This window comes from Rhinoderma darwinii, chromosome 4 (assembly GCF_050947455.1).
Source record: "Rhinoderma darwinii isolate aRhiDar2 chromosome 4, aRhiDar2.hap1, whole genome shotgun sequence".
In the NCBI taxonomy this organism is placed as follows: Eukaryota; Metazoa; Chordata; class Amphibia; order Anura; family Rhinodermatidae; genus Rhinoderma; species Rhinoderma darwinii.
Window position 1 is genome coordinate 272078994 of NC_134690.1, and position 25702 is coordinate 272104695.

A 25702-nucleotide genomic window follows, 5' to 3' on the forward strand; every position below is an offset into this window, starting at 1 on the left:
TTTCGCATCTGATTAGGAAGAATATGTCGCTATTCAGTTGTGCCAGTTTTTCAGTAGGTTTTTAAGATCCATCTGTGTTCGGTACATTGGGGTATCCTCCATTTTCACAAAGTACAGTAAAAAATAGCGTAGTACTGTGTTAGCCGGAAACAAACAGGCCGTGTTGACCCTTGCGTGTTGGCCTGTTAAACAAAAATGAATAAACCATATTAAAAAAATAAAAATAAATTATTTGCAGACTTAGCCCTTATGCACACAACAGTGTTTCCTGGCCGTGTGACGGCCGTTCAAAAAACGCCCGTCACACGGCTGCAGTAGGAACAATAGACCGCTAATGGGGCTATTCACACGACCGATTTTTTGATGGCTTGGGAAACCCGACCGTCAAAAAATGGGACATGGCCTATTTTCGGCCGTTCTCCCGGCCCCCATAGAAGTCTATGGGGCAGGGTAATACATGGCCATCACTTGAATGTGCTTCAAGTGACGGCCATGTCTTCCGTCGCTCGCTCTCTCTCCTCTCCTCCTCACAGTGCGAAGTGCATGTGAGGAGGATATTTTTTTGCTCCCTGTAGGAGCGGACTCCCCAATCCCCGGCCACAGCTTCCGCAAGGCTGTGGCTGGGGATTTGGGATTCCACTCCAGCAGAAGTCCCTGACTTCACTGTGTCCATATAGGGCTGTGTGGCATTGCCTACAGGGGGGGCTGTGTGGCATTGCCTACAGGGGGGGCTGTGTGGCATTGCCTACAAGGGGGCTGTGTGGCATTGCTTACAGTGGGGGTCTGTGTGGCACTACCTGCAAGGGGGTCTGTGTGGCATCACCTACAAGGGGGGCTGTGGCAGTATCTACAGAGGGAAGTGTGTGGCAAAAAATTTACAAATGAAATTCATCTGATTTTAAAATGGACAGGTAAAAAAAAAACGTATGCAAAACGGGTCAAAATCGGCCGTTAAATACTGCACCACGGCCCGGAATGGATGCAAAACGGCCGACACTCTGATCCGGTCGTGTGAATAAGGCCTTAGGCCCTACTCAGATGACAGGGATAATCGGCCGTTTGACGGATGTTTTTTTGTTAACAGCCGTCACACGGCTGCATTATAATCAATGCATGTCTATGGGGCTATTTACACGCCCCTTTTTTTAACGAACTGTGTGATCGGCCGTTTTTCATGGCCGAATTGACACCCGGTCGTGTGAATAAAGCCTTCGCTTGCAGAATAATTAATCACCCCTCAATTACTAGCATATGTTTTGGTAGTCTACAGGTATGCAGAAAAGTTTTCAGACTAGAACAAGTGAAAGTCACTTTTTTTTTTTCAAGCTAGATCTAAATTCTACCTAGAGAGCTTACTACTGCCCTCTTCTGGGAAGTGACAGCTATAGCACCATACACTGAAAATTTCTACCCACTGTTCAGAGACCATTTACATTCCTATTTAGGAAACGTTACACAGTTGTATTTTCGGACATTTCCATTTTCATATCTTTTGTCAAATACCGAAAAATACAGCACTCTTGCCGCAATACAGTGTGAGTAGTTTATTTTTTCCCCTGTAATTTGGGCATTGTATAATGTATAGAGATTTTGATACTGTGTATTTTTCATCTAAAGGGAGGGCTCATATCAAAGTGTGTAGAATTGCCCACAAGTACTGATACAGGTGAGGACACAGGTAGTGGTGTCCACACGCAGTTGAAAACTGTGTAACAAATAGTTAATGGCCATGCCATTTTGCAGGTAATAGCGCCGTTTAACAGGTAAAACCAATGGTCATTAACTATCAATTTGTAATCCGTGCCCAACGCTCTGTGGTTTTCATGCACATGTGGACGCAGCTACACGTGTCATCATCCGATTTAATTTTTTTCCTCCTTGCCTTTCAAAACTGTAACTTTTGTATTTTTCATCATTAAAGTACCATATAATGTACTGGGAAACTGTAAAAAAAACAAAACAAAACTTCTTCGTGGGGTAATATGGGAAAAAAACAGCGATATCACCACTGTTATTTAGGTTGTTTTTACGGGGTTTACCATGCAGTTAAATTTACCTGGAAAACCCCTTTAAGCCCACCATATATAATGATTCTGAGGGCCCACCTTCCCTCCATGCGGAACATGTGCACGTCCACTTTTAATTGCAACCTTACATGTTAATCATTGCACATGCGGAGACATATCTTTAATAAGGTCTAATAGGACATTGCTGAATCTTTGGGTCCCATTATTGTATCAGAGCTTGGGCCACCAGAGGATCCTCTATTACTCTGGTGGACCGGTCCAGCCCTGCTTACTACTAGAAGACACTCTAAAACTGGATTCACACACCGCGTTTTTAGGGCAGGATCACAAACAGTTTTGATGCCGTTTTTTTGCGCCAAAGCCAGAAGTGGATCCAACAGCAAGGAAGGTTATAAAGAAAAGACTGATACCACTGTGTCATTGGTGTAGAAAACGCAACTTGTATATCTTAGATCGGAACTCATGTTCTCCATTCAAGTTTATGGGCCAAAAGCACAGCATCACCGCACAGAATACGCAGCTTAAAATGACACGCTGCGAAATTAAAAGGCGCACGGCAGAGCACTTTCTGCACAACTTTTCTGCATTTTTTTTTCCCCCCAGTGTGTGGCTGAGAGTTGCTGAATTTCTTTCACTTAAAGGACGAGTGTCACGGAAAAAAAAATTTTGATATTAATTTGCATTTAGTGTTTTATTATAAAATCTTTTATTTGTGTGTGTGTTTGTGTTTTACTTTTTTATATTTTTTTACTTTTTCTTCCCTATGGGGGCTGCCATTTTTTTAGCCATCTCTGTATGTGTCGATTAACGACACATACAGTGATGGAATACGGCACACACATCCCCATAGAGAATGCGAACGGGAGCCGTTCCATCCACTATAGCGTACGCGGTCTGTGTGGGAACGACGCATGCGCCGCTCCCACACAGACCAAAAGTCAGGTCTTCGCTAGAGCGAAATCCGGCGCCATGTTCATGTCGACCGGAAGCCGCGGCCGGACTGTGAGATGATGACTTTCGGACTTGTGTTCTGAAGCAAGCACGAGGAGCGGAGGGAGCAGACCGGAGCGGACGGACCGGAGGCGGCAGGAGCAGGTAAGTTAGGTCTGTGTATGTACGTGTTTTACTGTGTGTTTACTACTGTATGTAAACCTACTACACTGTGTGTTAGCTCAAAAAAATGGCAACACACAGTGTAGGAGGTTTGACCGTTCAATCCCCTCCTTTCTCCTGGCACTAGCCAGGATAAAGGAGGGGGGATTCTGAGCGCTCACTAGAGCGAGTGAGTATTCCCAAATTTTGCAGCATAAAGCAATGTGGTTGCTTTACCACATGCAATGCTGCAATTTTGGGAATTGCTCCATCTAGTGACCAGCACTGGGAAATGTTATAAATTATAATCTAATTTATAATATTTCCTGACTCGTGAAAAAATTAAAAAAATTTGAATAGTGTATGAATGATTAAACACTGACTGATTAACTAAAAAAAAAAAAAAAAAAAAAAATTCTAGCAACACATTCCCTTTAACAGCTACTGTAAATGCTGCAGAACTTCCACTAAGTGGGAACCCAACCTAAAGCGGACCATAGAAATCAGACAAAACCTGGCCGTCTGATGGATGTCAGACATCAGTACAGACATAGGACAATGCAACAATTGGAGCATAAGCATATGCATATTAAAAAAAACACAAATCTATTCATCAGTATTTTTTTATTAAAAAATATTTACATGACCAAGAAAAGAAGACATTTGTGCTATGCCAACGGAACATTTATAAAAACACATTCAATGAGTGAGAAGAAAACTTTAACAGTTTCTTTGGTGCCCATATATATTAAAAAAAAAGAAAAGAAAAAAAAAAAAAAAAGAAAGACTATAAATAAACCACAAGCTGAAACAGAGGGTTTGCCTTAGTGCACGTCATTACAGCTCTCCCCGTAAAAGTACATGGGAATAACTTCACAAATAAATAGCACAGTTGTTTCAAAGCAGCAGGTCCAAGTCTTGTAAACAGTCCTTTCCTAAAATCCCCAAAATGTCTCTGGATGCCGTCTCAACACTGTGATAGACGAGTTAAAAAGTGTTGTCCCTTTATTGGTCCTGTTTATTTGATCAAGTTACAGATTCATTCTTTTTTTTTTTTTTTTTTTTTAAAAGGTGCAATGTCATAAAATCTCAACGCAGAAGTGGTTATTTACAAAATGACTTTCCTGCTTTGAAATACACAAGGGTAAACTTGCTCTACAGCGGTAGCAACGGTCTTTACATCTGGACCTGAAGGGGAAAGAGAGAAAAAAAATGAATTTATGAATGAAAAACCCAGACACAAAATGCAATTTCAATTAATTCGAGACCTAGGGAAAAAGTAGCATGTACAAGACAATACAAATATGCGCAATTAAAGGGGTTATCAGGTTTACCGGGATTTACCTTACTAATCGCACCACCGCGTTTAGGGTTTGCCTGCTACTGACACGTCATCGCTGCAGCGTTGTAAACCAGGACTGGCAGGGGGACTACAGAACTGTTGGGCCAGGAGCAGTATTGGATTTGAAACAAATTTCTTTAATAGCCTGGACAACACCTTCAAGGATAGATTCACATGTGACAGATTTGTTGCACACATTTTTGTGACTGTCCTATTTATCGGAAAGGGACTTGCAATAATCCATACACATGCCATAGAAACTACCCCATTCACATGTATTGAGCAGATTGTTTAGTTGCAGAAATTTACCCAATAAATCAGCCACGTGTAAACATAACCTAGGATCGAAGGCCTATGCTTTGGATATCCCATCAATGCATGATCCGTATATGTCTGACCCTTGGGACCACCCTAATCAGCAGCATAAAGAGGCCGCAGTGCTTGTTGTATTTACCTTTTAGTGCAACACCCACTACTTACTTGCACTTTTTGGGGGTAATACTCAACCTTTTTTTTTTTCTTTACAAAAAACGTTGTCATGTTTCTAAGTTTAAAAGTGGTGGTTATGCTTGTTCGGTCTATATACATAATATGGACAAAAGTTGTGGGACACGCTTCTTCAGGTATTTCATTCATTCTTATTGCCACAGGTGTATAAAATCAAACACCTAGCCATGCCTAGTCTTTATAAACATTTGTGAAAGAATGGATCATTCTTAAGAGCCCAATGAAATCCAGTGTGGTACTGTAATAAGATGCCACCATTGTAACAAGTCCGTTTGTGAGTGGTATTATTGGAAAGTGGAAGCATTTAGGAAACAGCAACTACACAAAGCCACAGAGCAGGATCTCCGAGTTCTGAGGCACATAGTGCATAAAATTTGACAACGCTCTGCCAACGCAATAACTGCAGTTTCAAACCTCCTCTGGCATTAATAACCGCACAAACACTGTACGCCGGGGGCTTCATGGCATGGGTTTCCATGGTCGAGCAGCTGCATGCAAGCCATACATCACCAAGCACAGTGCCAAGCGTCTGATGGAGTGGTGTAAAGCACGCAGCCACTGGACTCGAGCAGTGGAAACACGTTCTGTGGAGTGACTAATCACACTTCGTTGTGGTGTGGAATAAAGTGACCGGCCCGCACAGAGCCCTGACCTCCACCCCATCCAACACGTTTGGGATGTACTAGAATGGAGATTGCGAGCCATGTCCTCTAGTCCAACATCAGTGTCTGATCTCACACATTCTCTTCTGGGTGAATGGGCAAGAACTCCTACAGACAAACTCCAAAATCTTGTAGAAAAACTTCCCAGAAGAGTGGAAGATGTTCTAGCTGCAGAGGGCGGACAAACTCCATATTAATGCCTATGGATTTAGAATGGGATGTCATAAAAGCTCCTGTAGATGTAACGTCTAGGTGTCTCAATAGTGAGCAGTCAGTTCTTGAAGTTAATGTGTTGGAAGCAGGAAAAACGGGCAAGCATAAGGATCTGAGCTTAACGTTGACAAGGGCCAAATTGTGATGGCCTGACGACTGGGTCAGAGCATCTCCAAAATGGCAGGTCTTGTGAGGTGTTTCCGGGATGCAGTGGTTAGTACCTACCAAAAGAGAACCCGCAGAAGAGTTACTGTAGAACAAATTTGCTTAAAAGGTTATGCTGATTATGATAGAAAGGTCAGAATACATAGTGCATTGTAGCTTGCTGTGTTTGGGGCTGCATAGCCACAGACCGGACAGTGCCCATGCTGACCCCTGTCAACCTCTGAGAGCACCTACAATGGGCATGTGAGAATCAGAACTGCACCATGAAGCAAAGGAAGAAGGTGGCCTGGTCTGATGAATCACGTTTTCTTTTACATCATGTGGATGGCTGGGTGTGTTTACCTGAGGAAGAGATGACACCAGGATGCATTATGGGAAGAAGGCAAGCCGGCAGAGGTAGTATGTTGCTCTGGGCAATGTTCTGCTGCAAAACCTTGGACCCTGGAATTGATGTGGATGTGACTGACACCTACCTTAACATTGTTGCAGACCAAGTACACTCTTTCATGGAACTGGTATTCCCTAAAAATCTTTCTCAGCAAGATACGGTGCCCTACCACACTGCAAAAAAATTTCAGTCATGGTTTGAGGAACATAACTAAGAGTTCAGGGTATTGACTTGGCCTCTAAAATCTCCAGATTGCAACCTAATCGAGCAATTGTGAGATGTGCTGGAACAGCAAGTTCAATCCATGGGGGCCCCATGCACTGCAAGGATCTGCTTGCTAACCATCTTGGTGCCAAATACCACAAGACAACATTAGAAGCCTTGTGGAGATCATGATGATGTATTTGTGTAAATTTCTTATGGATTGTTAATAACTGACCTATAATAATTGCATAGTAACTACATCATAATGAACATGGCATATAAGAAGTTGAAGGGCCAGGATCGGCGTTATCTCTGATCCCAGCCCTTAGTGCAAGGTAGAGCCGGCAGTTGCAAGTGATGTCGCAAAACAGCTTTCGTGTACATTTATGCCATTTCGCGGGAAATGCGTAGTTCCTATTACGTAAATGTACGTCATGTGGCGGGAACGGGTTAAAAAGACTAAGACATTGGCGTAGAGATTCTACAGTTACCTGTTACTGTAATACTTCCAGTGGAGAATATCTGTAGTGTTGATCTTAAAGACTTTATCCTATAGCAAACGGCAGGGTGAAGTTCAGGTTCATAACTGTACAAATACAATAAAATTTTTACTTCTTAATAAATACAGAAAAACACAAAACACTATACAATAATTACAAGCACTTGCCTGGCATTAGGTCGGTTATTTTTAGTAAATTCCGGTAGTCTTATTTCAAATGGCATACTGCACACCGCCAGCACATTGACAACTTTAAACTCAGTGAATTTTACCTGTTAAAAATACAAATTAAATGTACATGTGAGATAAGCAGCAATAGAAGTAATTCTCAAGTGTGTGGTAGTATACCAAGCCTAGATATGGATCATCATGATTTCAGTGGGATCAATTAGACAATCTGTTGTACATTGGGGCAGCCTGACTTAACCCATCTGTCTCCAGCCAGGGGGAAAAAAAACTGGTGTTTTAAAGTGTGGCTTATCCCCCTTTCCTATTGAAGTAAACATGCACTTGGTGGCACCCAAACTTTTAATACCATTGATTTGGAGATCCAGAGATTCCCATCCATCCAGATGTGGATGAACAAAGTAGAATGTCTCTGCAAAATGGAGGAGCACTCTAGTTGGAAGGATAGGAACTTGTGTATGGCCAACTCAAAAAAAATCTGTTACATTAAACATGGTGCTCTACCTGCAGCATGTTATACATAATATACAGTCTTGTGGTAAACAAAAAAAAAAAAACAGTCGAACTTGTAATTTAGTAATATAAATCCCTTCTCCACCTTGTCTTTTGAGCTCAGTAAGCGATCTCACTCAATGATTGACAGCCTTCCTTGTATAAGCGTCAATACAGAGAATGGCTGTCAATCACTCAGTAGGACCTCCCTCGAGGACCAGTGCGACTAAACTAGAAGTTCTACTGAATCTTTTCTGCTCAGCTCCTCCTGCTCTATAGAATGCTGCCCGCAGATAATGACAAAGTGACAGTCTTGCTTTAAGTAACATACCCACTGCCAGCATTGGGATCGGGGGCCTTATGGAATGTACACTTAATCTGGCCCTATATGAGAACTTCTCTCACTGACACTTCAGTCAGTAAAACTATTTTTTTTTTTTTTTTGACCTTGCAGAACTGATGGCGCAGTAAGAATATGGTCCTTCCCTTTTCTAGGAGAAAAAAAAGGGAAGGATTGTATTATAACAAAGATATTTTCCAACGTGAAAATAATCTCCTTGTGCAATAATGAGCACTTATAGATTGTCAGACGAGTTCAATATCCCTCCATAAACAATCCACTTCTTAATTGGAACATCGGGTAGTGACATTATACTATGGCCAGACTTAATGAATTCTGAGACTGTGTTTATCTAACTTACATAAAGTGGCAAAATACCAGTAATTCCAGTACACAGAACAATATGTTCTTTATAGGACATGTGTAAAGGAGTTATTCGCAAGTAGAACATATAACAACATCATAGTCAAGTATAATAGTATGATAAAATGGCAACTAATCAAAAATACTTATTTATCCGGTTTTGGCCACTGCCGTATATGTTTACCCGGACGTCAGTAGATAATAGGTAGACTGCAGAGCGATTGACGGCTCAGGACCAACGCTCGTCATTATTTTCATCAATATATATGCTGTGCGTAAACAATGTTTCACAGTCCCACACACCCTTCCCATACAGTCCATGAAATATACACATTATTGGAATCGTGCTTTTTAAAGTATAGCTTCACTTACCAGCAACTCTGCTCAAGAATTATAAGCAAATTACTTTTACGTGAAATTCCTAATTTACCTCAACAAATGGGCTCCATTTCAGAAACGAAAACATTTCTATAGTGACAAAGAAGCAAAAATATTTCAGCTCCTAAAGCTGTTCGGTCACTCAAATGGTTTTAGACTATAAACTGCCATTCGATCATCACCATCCGCATTGGCTGGAATTTAGATTTTTTTTGCCACTGACCATCCATGCAAAAACACTGGAACTTGCTATAAAATTTCATAGTAAAACTCAAAACTAAACTATGATATAGAAGTTTTAAACAAAACTCCAAAAAGATAAACACCGTACCAAAAATCCAAGTTTCTGCAAAGAGCGAGCCAATCTTCTAGCACCAAACTTGGCTTCTTCTTCACTGAAACATAAAAAACAATTCAAGCAATTACTAAGCGTTTGTAACCATATATAAGTAATGACTTGTTACAAGCAACACGTCTATTCCTGCAGGCTCCTCATCTTCCAGCCATTGGTGTCTGAGGTAACTGCTGCACAGCTAAAACATCAGTGTAGGTCAGGTGACCACACAGAGGTGAGTCACGCTCGTTTAGAGAGAAGCGATTGGTCTGTCTCTTAAGAAATTTTGGCCTGAGCTTTCAGGGGTCGGCTATAGTACTGGATATGTGACAATTGGATCGTGTGGTCTAGTATTATTTTTCCAGCTATGCCTAAGTATTTCCTAAAGCCCCATGCACACGACTGTGTTAGGTCCATGATATAGGGTCCGCATATCGGCCGCATTTCCCTTGACCGAACACTGTGCAGGGAGCCGGGCTCCTAGCATCATAGTTATGTACGATGCCAGGAGTCACTGCCTCGCTGTGGAACTACTGTCCCGTACTGAAAACATGATTACAGTACGGGACAGTTTTTCCGCAGTGAGGCAGGGACTCCTACCATCGTACATAACTATGATGGTAGGAGGCCGGCTCCCTGCACGGTGTTCAGTCCGGGACTTGCGGCTAACGCGCAGACCGTATATCATGGACCTAAAACAGTCGTGTGCATGGGGCCTCAGTCTGTGTGGCTTCTTTAAGGGGGTTTTCCATTGGGCGATTATCGAGCAGACGAGCGTTCATAGAACGCTCGTTGTTGATATTTACCCTGTGTAAACAGGGCAGTGATCAGCAGATAAAGGAGCAAACACTCAATCATCTGCTAATTGTATCGTTTTAAAAAAGTTAAATATTATCGTTGTCGGCAGCACATCTCCCTGTGTAAACAGGGAGACGCATTGCCAACATGATAAATACCGTATGGGGATGAGTAATCGGAGTAACGACCACTCGTCCCCGTCCATAGCTCCGTGTGACAGGAGCAAACGAGCGCCGATCAACGATGTCTCGTTGATCGGCGCTCGCTGCACTGGCCGATTATCGTCCAGTGTAATAGGGCCTTTAGTCCTGTTAGCTTTTCCCTGTTTCATTGCATTTTCTTCTGCTTGCTTAGCTTCCCTGAGTTTGCGCTCGGTTTGTGATGTTTTTATTGACCGTGTGTCAGGGACAGTGTCTGCAGATCAGGGACTCCATTAGGGATAGTTTTTGGGACAGTGAGGGTAAAGGGCCTTTTACACCTGCCGATATTCGGCCGATGCAGCGAGCGCCGATCAACGAGATATGCTGCAGACGACGATAGTTTACTTTTTTTTAAAACTACGATCAGCAGATAATGGAGCGTTTGCTCGTTCATCTGCTGATGTCTGTCCTGTTTACGCAGGGCAATCATCAGCAACGAGTGTTCTATGAATGCTTGTCTGCCCGATAATCGCCCAGTGTAAAAGGGCAATTAGTGGTATGTTGTTAGGGTCAGTCCTTAGTGACAGATATAGGGATATAGATACAGCTTGTTCTTATCTATCATTTGTTTGGTTTCCATCATCTGTTATCACCATACTTTATTATCACCCATTATCTCTTTGTTCCCATCATCTGTCTGACATCTTCATTTTGTGCTATCCCGTTCTTCAAAATCGGTGAACACCTGTTTCTTGTATTTTTATTGCCTGCCAGTATTGTGATACCGTGCTCCAGAAATCCCTTCGACTGTCCTGTTGGTTTACAATTCGGCCCTACTGTAGTCCTACCGTCTTGTGGCCAACCGGCGTTGATACATTATGGCCGATCCCCATGGTCATCTGACCTACACTGATGATTCAGCTGTGCAGCAGTTAATTCAGCAAAGGCCCCAACTACTGCTCAATAACTGGGAAATGACGAGTCTATAGGAATAAACCTGCTGCTTGTAACAAGACAAACATCAAATAAAATTCCCTGCTCAGAATTTACAGTGTAAAATCTCATTTAATACGACATTGGTCGGTTAATTTGTTTGGGTTACATTATTAAAATATTAAGAGTGGAATAATTATCCATTGTCACCGGAATGATGCAAGGGTGGAGAATAAATAGTGAGGAAAGTGAAGAGAGATTATTTGTTTTTTGCTTCGGTTATATCAACAATGACCGCCTTTGAGAATGAGCTAACGAAACAGCTCTATACCTTCATTACTTTACACGGTTCCAGTACATACAACCAACGGCCTCCAGGGCTGCCATGCAAAACCGGAGGCCATACAACGGCCTCCGGGTCTGCCATGCTCGGAAGCCTATGAGAACCAGCCGGAGGCTGGTCCTCATAGGCTTCATGTCCGTGTGATTCTCAGTCACACTGACAGTTTATAAAATACGTTACACTAGCTAGGTAGTGTAATGTATTATAGCAGCTATCAGTGCTGCAGGTCTTCAAGTTAAAAAAATTAAAAAAATAAAAAGTTATAAAAAAATGTTTTATAAAAGTGTAAAAATAAGATATAAGTTACAAAAACAAAAAATGCTTTTTTTCCCCTAGAAGTCTTATTATAACAAAAAAAAATTAAAACGTTAAAAAAAAAAACTACACATATTTGGTATTACCGCGTTCGTAACGACCCAAACTATAAAACGATATTACCAGAGAAAAAGGAGTTTGGATCCAGCACAGACGATTCAGTAAAATGGAGGGAGTTTTTCCAAGTTTAATGGGCCAAAATTTTGGCTAGTAAAAACAGGGGTGAAGAGCACAGCGTGCCATCCTGATAGTGTAGGGAAAAATGGTTGATAATGGTTGATAGGAAGCCTACGCGTTTCAGACGCTTCGAGCGTCCTTAATCATGGCTGAAGCTAGCTGACTCAGAGGGATGTGCGCCATATATACTGTGTTACACAGGTGTGGGTAAGTGGCGCTAATTGGTGTCTACGTGTGTTCACACACTTTCCGTCTGTTTCTATAATTAACAGAATATATTTGTATAATTTATAATATGTTTTAAAGGAGGATCAGATATAGTACAGGCTTATTAAAAGTATCTATGTTAGAGCCTAAGTTCAATGATAATTTATTCTGCTGTGGTCATGTTCATTGATCACTGTATTCAGGCACTTCCGGTTTGATATGTCATTCTTTTTTATTTTTTGTGCTTGCGTACCATAGTGCATGGTAACGGTGGACCGCAATACCGGAAGTGTCCCCTCCAGCGTTGGAAACCTGACAGGAACGACACCAATCGATCGTAAGTATAGGACCTATTTATTGATTGCTAACTAAGTGTATAGAACGAACTTTATTGTATTAGCGCCAAGATAATTAGTTAATCCTATTTAAATAGGTTATACATATATGTGTTTACATGAGAATTGGACCGCTGCGCGGACCAGGATCTAGCACAACATATATTCTGAATGGATGAAATCTACGAGAGACATTTAACCCTCGTGTGCTTGGTAGTCAGCTGCTAGGTGTAATTTATGCATAGTAAAAAATTGTAATAAAAACAACAACTCTAAATTGAAAATGAATAAAAATAAAAGGAAATGTTGGAGTGACAGAAATTAAATAAATAAACTTATATTCAACTAAGTGACTTTAAAAGATGTTACCGTGTAATAAGCATATGACATACACTTAACATCATTGGAACATTGTACACACTTTGACAAGGAGAGAAAAGTTTGTTATTAAATACATACTCAGTGTAGTATATCCGATTATGGCTAATTTGTTACAACCGGAAGACTCATACCCATCAGTTATTTATTAGTTTAGTCATTCGGGACGGAATATGTTTTTATAAGTTTAATACTTATTCTTTATTTATTTTGTATTTATAGTTTTTTATTTTTAACTTTTTTGACTTTTTTAGTTTTATTAAGGGCAGGATGAGTCCTTATGGCTTTGAATCTTAGGCTTAATCAGTCTCGGTTATTAGACATCACGCTATGGATGAAAAAACTTTATCCTGCAACAATTATTACTGTGTTGATTTTTTTGCTGATGGTTTGACTTTGTAGTATAGGTGTATGTCTTGCATGTTACAATTGTATGTATTTATACGGTGAGGATTTGAATCACATCTTGTGTTTTAGTAATGGAAATTTAGATCATGTCTTATGTTAAGGCCATTAGGGGATCGTGTGTTCAATTTGAAAATCCAGTGGGCTTCACGTTGGTATATTTTATATTGTAGGTCTCCCCCTCTTTTAGGTAGATGGACTTTTTCTATCGCTTGACATTGGAAAAAATTGGTTGTCCTATTGTGTTGATGAATAAAATGTTTAGCAGCGTTAGACACATTTACAATATTGGGGTTGCGAATATAACTTAGATGTTCTAATATTCGAATTTTCAATTTCCTGCTGGTACAGCCCACATATTTTAGTTTGCATTGCGTACATTCTATAGTGTAAATGACTGCACTTGTATTACAATTAATGTAATTTTGTACCACAAATGTCAAAGTGTTATCAGCATTCGAAAAGTTGTGTGTGAACACACGTAGACACCAATTAGCGCCACTTACCCACACCTGTGTAACACAGTATATATGGCGCACATCCCTCTGAGTCAGCTAGCTTCAGCCATGATTAAGGACGCTCGAAGCGTCTGAAACGCGTAGGCTTCCTATCAACCATTATCAACCATTTTTCCCTACACTATCAGGATGGCACGCTGTGCTCTTCACCCCTGTTTTTACTAGCCAAAATTTTGGCCCATTAAACTTGGAAAAACTCCCTCCATTTTACTGAATCGTCTGTGCTGGATCCAAACTCCTTTTTTCTCTGGTCTTGTCTACTGTGTGCCCACACAATAGATCCGTGCACGTCTATCTCTAGAACTACATCAGCAACAAAGGTGAGCTGGAGGTGTCTCTTTTTTACCTATAAAACGATATTATTTTTCCCGCACGGTGAACACCGCAAAAAAATAAAACAAAATGCCAGAATCACTATTTTTTGGTCACCACCCCTCCCAAAACATAGAATAAAAAGTGATCAAAAAGTCACATGAACCCCATAATAGTACCAATAAAAATTACAACCCATTACGCAAAAAACAAGCCCTTACACAGTTTTTTGACTGAAAAAGAAAAAAAGTTAGACAAAAAAAAAAACCTGTCAGAATAGCTTGTTTTTGGTCACCTTGCTTGCCAAAAAATTTAATAAAAAGGGATTTAAAAAAACCAACAAAAAAACAGCTGTATGTACCCTAAAATAGTACCAATGAAAACTACAGATTGTCCCGCAACAAATAAGCCCTCACACAGCTCTAGTGGACCAAAAAGAAAAAAGTTCTGGCTCTCAGAATACAGCGACACAAATTGTGCAGAGCGAGCCAAAAGCTGATAAGAGTGGGCACCATTTATCAGTGCGACACCGCCCACATATCTGCGGATTATTTATTTACCCCATTATTATACCCTCCTATTATGCCCTGATGCACTCCGCACAGATTACATATGCCCCCACATTATAAACTGAAATACCTGCAAAACCCCAAACAGAACAACTACCAAGCAAATCTGCACTCTGAAAGCCAAATGGCGCTCCCTCCGTTCTGAATCCCACAGCATGCCCAAACACCAGCTTACGTCCACATGTATGACATTTTATACCTGGGAGAACCCACTCAACATTGTATGAGGTATTTGTCTTCAGTGGCACAAACTGGGCACGATATATTGTGCACTAAAATGGCATATCAGTGGAAAATTTTAATTTTTACCATGCGCTGCACATTAACCCCTTCGCGCACCACAACTTAATAGCATGTGGTGGTGCGGGGGGTTATATATGGAGCGGGTTCATGCGCTGAGCCTCCTCCATGAGCTGCAGGTGTCAGCTGTGTATTACAGCTGGCACCCGGGACTAACGGACAGGAACAGCGATCGCGCTGTTACGAGAGCCTGTAACATTAGTATTGCAGTGTATTGTACCAGCGATCTAATGATCGCTGGTTCAAGTCCCCTAGGGGGACTAATACAATGTGTAAAGAAAAGTAAATAAAGTTATTATTAGTGAAAAGAATATATAACATATTTAAAGTTAAAAAAAAAACCTTTCGCAATATTCCTCTAAAGTATTGTAAAAAAAAAATGTATGTATGTATGTATGTATCTATCTAAAAAACAAAAACTATGAATTTGACATCACCGTAATCGTATTGAGTCTCAGAAAAAAGTTGTTGTTTTTACCGCACCCAAAAAATGAAACCCAAAAAAAAAATGGAGGAATCACAGCTTATTTCAATTTCAGCCTGCAAAGAATTTAATTTTCAGTTTTCCAGTACATTAAATGGTAGTTTAAATGGAGTCACTAGAATCTACAACTCCTCCTGCAAAAAAAAGCCCTCACACCACTCTGACTGAAAAAGAAAAAAAACTGTATGGCGCTTGGAAAGCAGGGAGAGAAAAACTAAAATGAAAAAGCAAAAAATGGATGAGTTCTGAAAGGGTTAATTAATTTCTAATGAAAAACCATTTATGACCACGTGGGGTATTGCCGTACTTGGGAGAAATTGCTTTACAAACAGTTGGGTGCTTTTTCTCCTTTATCCTTTGTGAAAACGAAAAAAATTCAAAATTTTAGTGGAAATAAATGTGGATATTCATTTTCACGGCCCAATTCTAATAAATTCTGACCTGTGGGGTCTAAATGCTCACTATACCCCTAGAAAGATTCCTTAAAGAGGCTCTGTCACCACATTATAAGTGCCCAGTCTCCTACATAAGGAGATCGGCGCTATAATGTAGGTGACAGCAGTGCTTTTTATTTAAAAAAAAACGATCTATTTTTACCACTTTATTAGCGTTTTTAGATTTATGCTAATGAGTTGCTTAATGCCCAAGTGGGCGTATTTTTACTTTAGACTAAGTGGACGTTGTACAGAGGAGTGTATGACACTGACCAATCAGCATCATGCAATCCTCTCCATTCATTTACACAGCGCATAGGGATCCTGTTAGTATAAGACAGCACATAAGGATCTAACACATTAACAATACTGAAGTGTTTAGACAGTGAATAGACATTCCACGGGATGTCTATTCACAATCTCTGCACTTCGTTACTGTTTCTATGGTAGTTACAGCAGAGGAAGCGTGATCTCGTTGTAACCTGTCATTTACCGCGTAATCTCGCGAGATTACGCATCCTCTGCTGTAACTAACACAGACAGAGTAACGAAGTGCAGAGATTGTGAATAGACATCATGTGGAATGTCTATTCACTGTCTAAACACTTCAGTATCGTTAATGTGTTAGTATAAGACAGCACATAAGGATCTAACAGGATCCCTATGCGCTGTGTAAATGAATGGATAGGAGTGCATGATGCCGATTGGTCAGCGTGATGCACTCCCCTGTACAACGCCCACTTGGTCTAAAGTAAAAATACGCCCCTTGGGCATTAAGCAACTCATTAGCAGAAACCTAAAAACGCTAATAAACTGGTAAAAATAGATTGTTTTTTAAATAAAAAGCACTGCTGTCACCTACATTATAGCGCCCAGCTCCTTATGTAGGAGATACGGCACTTATAATGTGGTGACAGAGCCTCTTTAAGGGGTGTAGTTTTCGAAATGGGGTCAGTTTTGGGGTGTTTCCACAGTTTTGGTACCTCAGGGCCTTTGCGAATCCGACATGGCACCCAAAAACGATTCCAGATAAATTTGAGCTCCAAAAGCCAAACAGCGCTCCTTCCATTCTGAGCTCTGCCGTGGGTCCAAATATCAGTTTATTACCACATATGGGGTATTGCCGTAATGAGGAGAAATTGCTTTACAAATTTTGGGGTTCTTTTTATTCTTTATTCCTTGTAAAAATTTAAAATATCTATGTTTTTTCCAAAAAAAAGTAGATTTTCATTTTCACAGACTAATTCAAATAAAAATAGCAAAAGACCTGTGGGGTCAAAATAGGGATGTCACGATACCAGAATTTGGACTTCGATACCGATACTTCGTTTAGTATTGCGATTTCGATACCAATTTCGATACTTTTGCCAACAGTAATAAAAAAAAAAAAATTCTTCCGTTTTCTGATGTGAGGCGCGACGTGTGATGAATTTTGAACGCGCCTCACATTAATAGTAATTAATCCCATCATGTTTCTCAGTCATAATGGGTTAATGTGCGAGGTACATGATGGGGTTAATTACTATTAATGTGAGGCACATGGAGGTTAAATTCATCGCACCTCGTGCCCCACATTAATAAGTGATAGCAAGCCGTGTTTATTTCATTTTTTTACAGCGTACACATCATAAATGATGCAAAAAAATTGTTGTGCGCGCCATTACTGAATGTGTGAATATTTTATGTATTGAGACTTATTTTAATGTTTATTGTAAAAAAGGTGAATGTGTATTTTTTTTTTTAATTTACAATACTTTGTTTTTACTTTATTTTTAAACTTTAATGTACTGACATATATCAGATATATCCCAGTACATTAGCCTGTAGACAGATAGCACACAGGCAGTTGTTAGGACATACTTGGGTATGTCCTAACAACAAGAAATATGGTAAGACAGCCCTGGGGTCCGTCAATAGACCCTGAGATGTCTGCCCATATATGGTATGGCCCTCGATCGCATCCCCCCCTGCTCATTTTCTCCTGAATGCTGCAGTCAGCTTTGATGGCAGCATTCAGGGGAATAGCGGCGGAGATGAGAGGTTTCTCTGATCTCCGCCGTTATAGAGCGGGGCTGCGGCTGTGTAATACAGCCATTGCCCCGCTCCTGACAGGAAGTGCGCGCGCGGTCAGCATGAGGTGGTGCGGCCGGCGCTGCACTAATGAGCGGCAGTTCAGGCACTGAGGACAGAACATGGGGGTGTTTTGTAGTGCGCCCGCCATGTTCTGTCTCCAGTGCCGCCGCTCATTAGTGCAGCGCCGGCCGCATCGCATCATCCTGACCCAGCGAACTTATCATGACTCAGGAGCGGGGCTGTGGCTGAATTACACAGCCGCGCTCCCATACATTCATGTATTACTATACTGAGCTGTGCGGCTGCGCAGCTCAGTATCGAAATACAGGAAATAGCGGTATCGAACCGTTTAGGGATGCAGAGTATCGAAACAGTATCGAAGTTTCGATGCACCGTGCATCCCTAGGTCAAAATGCTAATTATACCCCTAGATAAATTCCTTGAGGGGTGTAGTTTCCAAAATGGGGTTACTTTTAGGGGCTTACACTGTTTTGGCACCACAAGACCTCTTCAAACCTGACATGGTGCCTAAAATATAGTCTAAAGAAAAAAAAAAAAAAAAAAGAAGAGGCACCAAAATCTCTATGTGCTCCTTTGCTTTGGAGGACGGTGCTTCAGTCTATTAGAATACTAGGGCCACATGTGGGATATTTCTAAAAACTGCAGAATCTGGGCAATAAATATTGAGTTGCGTTTCTCTGGTAAAACCTTCTGTGTTACAAAAAAAAAAAAATGTATTACAAATGAATTTCGGCAAAAAAAATAAAAATAGATTTGTAAACCGTGAACGGTTGTTCAAAATAAGACCGCTAATAAATTTCCCCTCTACTTTGCTTTAATTCCTGTGAAACGCCTAAAGGGTTAAGAAACTTTCTGAATGCTGTTTTGAATACTTTGAGGGGTGCAGTTTTTAAAATTATTTATGGGGGTCTATCTAATATAGAAGGCCCTCAAATCCACTTCAGAACTGAACTGGTCCTTAAAAAAATTGCCTTTTGAAATTTTCTTGAAAATGTAAGAAATTGCTGCTAAAGTTCTAAGCCTAGTAATGTCCTAGAAAAATAAGAATGCTCTAAAAACGATGCAAACATAAATTAGACCTATGAAATATGTGAAATTGTTATTATTTTGTGTGGTATGACTATCTGTTTTACAAGCAGATACAGTTAAAATTAGAAAAATCATAATTTTTGCAAATTGTCTTATAATTTTGGTGTTTTTCAAAAATAAGAAATTAATTTATTGACCAAATTTTTCCACAAACATAAAGTACAATATGTCACGAGAAAACTATCTCAGAATCGCTTGTATAGGTAAAAGCATTAGAGAGTTATTACCACATAAAATGACACGTCAGATTTGTAAAAAGGGGGCTGGTCATGAAAGCCAAAATGAGCTCAGTCCTGAAAAAGTTAAGGGGGTTGTTTGGCCATGGGTCATCAGTATATGATCGGTGGGGGTCCGAGACCCAGACCCTGCACCGATCAGCTGCCTCCGGTACGCAGTGGTCGGTGCTGGAACCAGAAGGCTCCATACATTGTATAGCGGCCGTGCTGGGTTACTGCTGCTCTGCTCCTGTTCAAGTGACTAGGAGCAGAGTTGCAGTACGGCTGCTATACAATGTACGGCGCCATCTGCTTCTGGCACCAACCACCGCAAAACTTCCGGAGGCAGCTGGAACATATGGTTCGTGAGGGGTCCGGGTGTAGGCCCTCCACAGGTCATATGCTGATAGGTGTAGGCCCTCCATAGGATAAGTTATCAGCATATGACCTGTGAAGGGCCTACACCTATAAGTTTGAAAAACCGCCCCATGACCAGACAACCCCTTTAACTTTTCTTCGTCCTATAACTAAAACAGTAAGTGCTGTGTAAAAAATCCAAAAATATTAAATCTTACACATGTATTTGTAAATTCACCGTTCAGGTTAAAAAAAGAAAAATGGAAAATTGATCAACCGTATTGAAATAAAATTGTTCTAGCACTTTACGGTTTCTTTGACCTATCTCATACAGCATTTCTAGTTCATACATTACCACAGTTGAGCGCCACTGAACCATTAGAATCTATTGGCTACTATTTGCTATAGTTATAACTACAGGAGGTGCTACTTGTTTTAGTATAGTAGTTTCGTGTATGAAGGCATCAATGGGGAAGTACAGATTATTACCTTGTCGCTCCTGTACAAATTATTTTTCCTGATGACCAGATTGTAGCAGTTATTCTGGGTTTTCTGAGTTTCATCAACACCTTCTAAAATAGAAGTGAAAAAAAAAAGTGATAGTCAAAGCAGTATAGAATGAGTTACGTGTTCCTAGAATTTCATTCTCCTGCCAAACAACTGACAAGCTAGTAAAGTAAGAAGGATATTCTTCTAAGCATACTCACTCCAACTTCACGCTTGTAAATGACATTTGCCCCCTCTAATGCAATCTTCCGCAGGTTTAAATGGCATCTCGTTCGGAACACACAAACAACATTGGTAATTAAAATATCTAATGCCACATCACTCTCTGCATCCATTGAGGTGGCTTACTTGCAGCTTGCCCCCACCATGAGAATATGTCCTGCGGAGAAAACATAAGTGTAAATATTCACAGAAAGTAAACACAGTAACCCTTTTTTTCATTTTACAACTAAAAGGTGGCCATACACTTCAGATAGCGGTTCTTCCCAACTCCACCATGAACATGCACACTGGCTGCAACAAGTATTCAAACACCTCGGCGAATAATTCGCTGCCAGACCGCTGACAAGGCTTATCTCCCACTGGAACAAAGGATCGGCATGGTGAAATCCAATCTTACCGTTCCTGCTTTCCCCTACGTTCGTGCCAAAATTAACATGTTCGACAACTTTAATGGGTATTGTCAGCTTTAGACATGAAAGTCCAAACAAGTTAGAAACAAAAGCGCTTTCCTATCGTAACCCCTTGTCAACATGTAATGTAACTGTACATTACAGCCACCAAGGGAAGTATGCTCAGCGGATGTCGGCTGTATGTTACAGTCAACTGCCGAGATTGGAGATAACTCTGATCCTGGCCGTCTAACCACTTAGATGCCGCAGTCCATGGTGATCGCAGCATCTAAGCTGTTCGAAAGAGGGGAGGAGGCCCCCTCCATTAGCCCGTTACTTACACTCCTGGCACGATCGCAGGATGCCGATGGTTGCCATGGGGCCTAATAAAGGTCCCCCAGGCATGCCATCTTTCTTCTCCTGCAAAAGCAAAAAACAATAAAAAAAAATATTAAAAAAAAAAAAAAAAAAAAAGAGAAACTTTACACTTTCCCCTAAAGGTAATGTTAAAAAAAAAAGTTCTTAATTATTATAAGACAATATTTAACCCACACGGTAAACGCCGTAAAAAGATAAAAACTACCAAATTGCTGTTTTCTGGTCATCTTTGCTCCCCCAAAGAAATGAAATAAAAAGGGATAAAAAAAAATCTTCAATGTTTGGGTGGGTTTTTTGCGCAGATAGCTGTAGTTTTGATTGGTACCATTTTGTGGCTCATGCGTCTTTTTTTTTTTTTTTTAAAGTTAACATGTTGTTTTTACTGCACGGTGAACGACATAAAAACAAATCCAAGACAACAATGGAGGAATCATGTCTTTTTTTTTTCCCCCAATCCACCCCACGAAGATTATTCAATTTCCCAGTACATTATATTGAGCCATTGTATAGGGCCAATAAAAACTACAACTTGTTCCCCAAAAAAAACAGGCCCTCATACGGTTATGTCGGCAGAAAATAAAAAAAGGTCGTGGCTTTTGGAATGCAGGGCGGAAAAACTAAAATAAAATAAAAACAACAACAAAACTGTCTGTGGCGCTGAGAAATGAAAAGAAAAACTCAATGTAAAAAAACAAACAAAGAACAAACAAAACACACTCGCATAGCTCTGAGAAGTTGCAGCCATCTTGGTCCCTTGGTCAGTTGGAAATGATGTGAATCAATACTTGTTGCAGTAAATGCCCCATGAAAATGTCTACAAAAGCATTAAGATGTGCATATTGCGGCTGCGGCTTACTCATTAGGGAGAACAGAGGGGAAGCTTTTACATTGAACCCTTTTTAAGGTGTCCGCAGACACTCATCACCCCTGATCAATATGGAATAGACAGCAGAATGGCCGCAGCATGTCAATTTATGGTGTGTAATCGCTGCTCCTCTGTTGTGGTTTTTCCCGATTGAATTCAATAGGGAGGTGAAACCCGCAACAAAGAGGAATGTGTTGCTTGTTTTGCGGCGGAAATAAATAAAAAAGCTTATACTTAACACCTGCCATAGTCCTAGTGACGTGATCCTCCCTTCTGAGTGCAGCCCGCCTCCTGGGATGGCTTTTCATCCCATGTGACTGCTACAGCCAACCAAAGGCTGCAGCAGTCACATGAACTACAGCGCCATCCTAGGAGGCCCGGCAGAAGAGAGGAACGCGTTGCCATGACTACAGCCGGGGTAAGTACAAAGTTTTTGTCTCATCACTGCAGGATTTCCACAAGACAGGCCGCTCGAAAAACTGCACAACTTGGTGCGGTTTTTCAGACTGAATTCCCTGGAGGTTCCAGGGCAGATACGCTATGTAACAGTACACAGCGTATATGCGCCCAGTGTGTTTGTACCCAAAAACATTGAACAAAAATACACACAACTGGTATAGCTGCATCCTTAATGGCTCCAGATATAAACGTATCACTTTATTTATCCTGCACGGTGGATGTCATAAAAAAAATAAAAAATAATAATAAATGCCAGAATTGCTATTTTTGGTCACCTTCACCTTGCCTCCCAAAAAAAACAGGATAGAAAGTGATCAAAAAGGTCGTATGTGCCACAAAACGGCGACAATGAAAAATTCAGCTCGAACTGCAAAAAAACAAGCCCTCATAAAGCTATGTGCAGCGAGAAGATAAGTGTTCTTATTGTGCAAAGGTAGAAATACATTTAAAAAAACAAACGTATTTTGGTATCGCCATGATCATATTGACCAAGAGAATAACATCATGTTATTTATACTGCATGCTGAACGCCATAAAAAAAAAAAAACGACTAAATTGTTGTTTTTCCCCCACCCCTGCAAAAAATTTTTTTTATTACGTTAAACAATACATAATTTGTACTCTAAAATGGTGTCATTAAAACATGCAATTCCCAATTCCTCCCTCAAAAAAAACCAAAACCCATAAAAAGCTACGTCGACGGAAAAATCTAAAAAGTTATGGCTATTTGTTGCGGAATTTCACTTTTCCATTGAATTCTGCGGAGCGGTTGAATATTTGTTGCGGACTTTCCCTAAACTGACATGCCGCGATTTCACATCTGTACCGCAGGTCAATTTTTTTTCCAATAATATGTAATTTTTCATCAAAATTTCTTATTTTCACAAGGAATAAAATACCCCATTTTGTTGCCCAATTTGTCCTGAGTGCGGCAATACCCCATTTGTGGTGATAAACTGCCGTTTGGGCCCATGGGAGGGCTCAGAAGGAAAGGACCACCATTTGGCCTACTGGGGATTTTCTGGTGTGAAGTCATGTATGCAGAAGCCCCTGAGGTACCAGTACAGTTGAAATCCCAGAGAAGTGACCCGTTTTAAAAACTACACCCTTAAGGCATTCATCTAGAGGTGTAGTGAGCATTTCGACCAGAGACATACACCCCATAAACTGTAATGTGGGTTCTCCCGGGTATGGCAATACCCTACATGTGGCTGTTAGCTGCCTGGGCACACAGCAGGGCTCAGAAGGGAAAGACGAGGGGGGATAAGCTGTGCGGAGTACATCAGGGTAAGTAAAACTGGGGTAGATTAAAAATCAAAGGCTGTATGATAAGTTTTAAAACACTTTCATACAGAGCCCTGGTTTTTCGGGACATGTGTCACATTGATATATTGTGTCCTTCCTTATCTCCCTCTTATAGCAGACTTTGCACCTTTTTTGACTTTTTCCCTTCTTGCCAGTTTGGGGAACTTCTCCTGGAAAGTGTTGCCCTGGTGCGATGCGTGTGGCCCCGCTTCCAGAAGTACTGGGTGCCCCCCCTTCTTTGTCCCTAAAGATTAGGTTCATGATGACCACCTCTTGAAATTCTAGGAAAGTTCCCCTCTGGCCTGTACATCGACGTAGCACGTACGCATTGTACAATGCCATCTGTATGATGTGCACGGCCAGCTTCTTATACCACACCGCATGGCGCTGTAGGGCTTCAGGACTTGATCTGACAAGTCCACCCCTCCCATGTACCTATTGTAGTCCAGGATGCAGTCTGGTTTGGGGGTCTCTGTACTGGTACCTCGTACAGGTACATGAGTACTGGTTTGGGCATGTATTGTTGTCAATACAAGGACATCTCTCTTGTCTTGTACTTGACACACAATATGTTGCTGCTAGAATGTGCCCTGCTCTCACCCCTTCTTGTTTGCCCAAGCAGAGTCTTAGGGAGGCCTCTCAGATTTCTTCTAGCAGTGCCGCATGCCGCAGGACTGGAAGTGAGGCAGTTGAAGAGTGGGACGCTGGTGTAAAAATTATCCAGGTAGAGTTGGTAACCCTGGTCCAGCAGTGGGTGCACCAAATCCCACAAAATTTTTGGATTACCTCCCAGTAAGGGGGGGGGGGGCATTCTGGGGGCTTAATACTGATGTCCTTCCCTTCACATACCCTAAATTTGTAAGTATACCCTGATGCACTCTCGCACAGCTTATACATCTTCACACCATACCTTGCCCTCTTACCCGGCAGGTACTGGGGAATTGAAGCCTCCCTTTAAAATGTACCAGGGACTCATCAATAGAAATACACTTCTCGGCGGTGAATGCTTGGGAAAACCGGGAACTGAATCGGTCTAGTAGGGGTCTCCGTTTATACAAACGGTCAAAACAGGAGTCATCTCGGAGTGGGCACGTCTCATTATCAGTATAATGTAAGAAGCGAAGTATTGCCTCTTGGTTTTTTTTTTACGTTCCAGTTCAGTTCTGAAGTTGCTTTGAGGGACCTATAGATTAGAAACCCCTATCAAACACCCCAATTTAGAAACTAGACCCCTCAAAGTATTCACAACAGCATTTAGAAAGTTTATGAACCCTTTAGGTGTTTCACAGGAATTTAGAGCAAAGTAGAGGTGAAATTTACATATTTATTTTTGTCAGAAAATCCTTTTTATACCATTTTGTTCTGTAAAACAGAAGGATTTATCAGAGAAATGCAACTCAATACTTATTGCCCAGATTCTGCAGTTTTGAGAAATATCCCACATGTGGCCTCCTTTTTATATTAGGCACCATGTCTGGTTTGAAGAGGTTGTGTGGTGCCCAAAACAATAGAACAATGGAAACCCCCCCCCCCTCCAAAAGTGACCCTATTTTGGAAACTAGAGACCTTGAGGAATTCATTGTAGTTTTCTTGGGGTGCATGCGACTTTATCAGTTTTTATTCTATTTTTAAGAGACCTGGTGACTAAAAAAACAGCAATTCTACTATTGTTGTTTTATTCTATTTTTTTTACAGCGTTCACCGTGCGCTATAAATGACATGTTCACTTTATTCTGCGGGGCGATACGATTACGGCGATACCAGATGTTTATAGTTTTTTTTATGTCTTATGGCGTTTGCACAATAAAATACTTTTTGTAAAAAATCATTCACTTTTTGTGTTACCTTATTCTAAGAGCCAGAACTTTTTTATTTTTCCATCAAGAGCGCCGTGCAAGGACTTGTTTTTTTGCGTAACGAATTGTAGTTTCGATCAGAACCATATTTAAGTACATGCGACTTTTTGATCTTTTTTTATTCCA

The 25702-nt window shown here is 40.8% G+C and overlaps 1 protein-coding gene across 1 annotated transcript in view; it reads right to left on the minus strand.

Annotated features, from left to right (window-relative positions):
• Nucleotides 1-3728: 3728 nt before the first annotated feature.
• Nucleotides 3729-25702, minus strand: part of TBPL1 (TATA-box binding protein like 1) — a 41127-nt gene continuing 19153 nt past the window's right edge. Inside the window, exons 2-7 of the mRNA XM_075862513.1 lie at nucleotides 20303-20481; nucleotides 20085-20167; nucleotides 9190-9253; nucleotides 7268-7371; nucleotides 7092-7186; nucleotides 3729-4307 (exon numbers count right to left, since the gene is read on the minus strand). Coding sequence (XP_075718628.1) covers nucleotides 4228-4307; nucleotides 7092-7186; nucleotides 7268-7371; nucleotides 9190-9253; nucleotides 20085-20167; nucleotides 20303-20437 — 561 coding nt within the window. The 5' untranslated portion in view covers nucleotides 20438-20481 and the 3' untranslated portion in view covers nucleotides 3729-4227. The remainder of the gene's footprint in view (nucleotides 4308-7091; nucleotides 7187-7267; nucleotides 7372-9189; nucleotides 9254-20084; nucleotides 20168-20302; nucleotides 20482-25702) is intronic.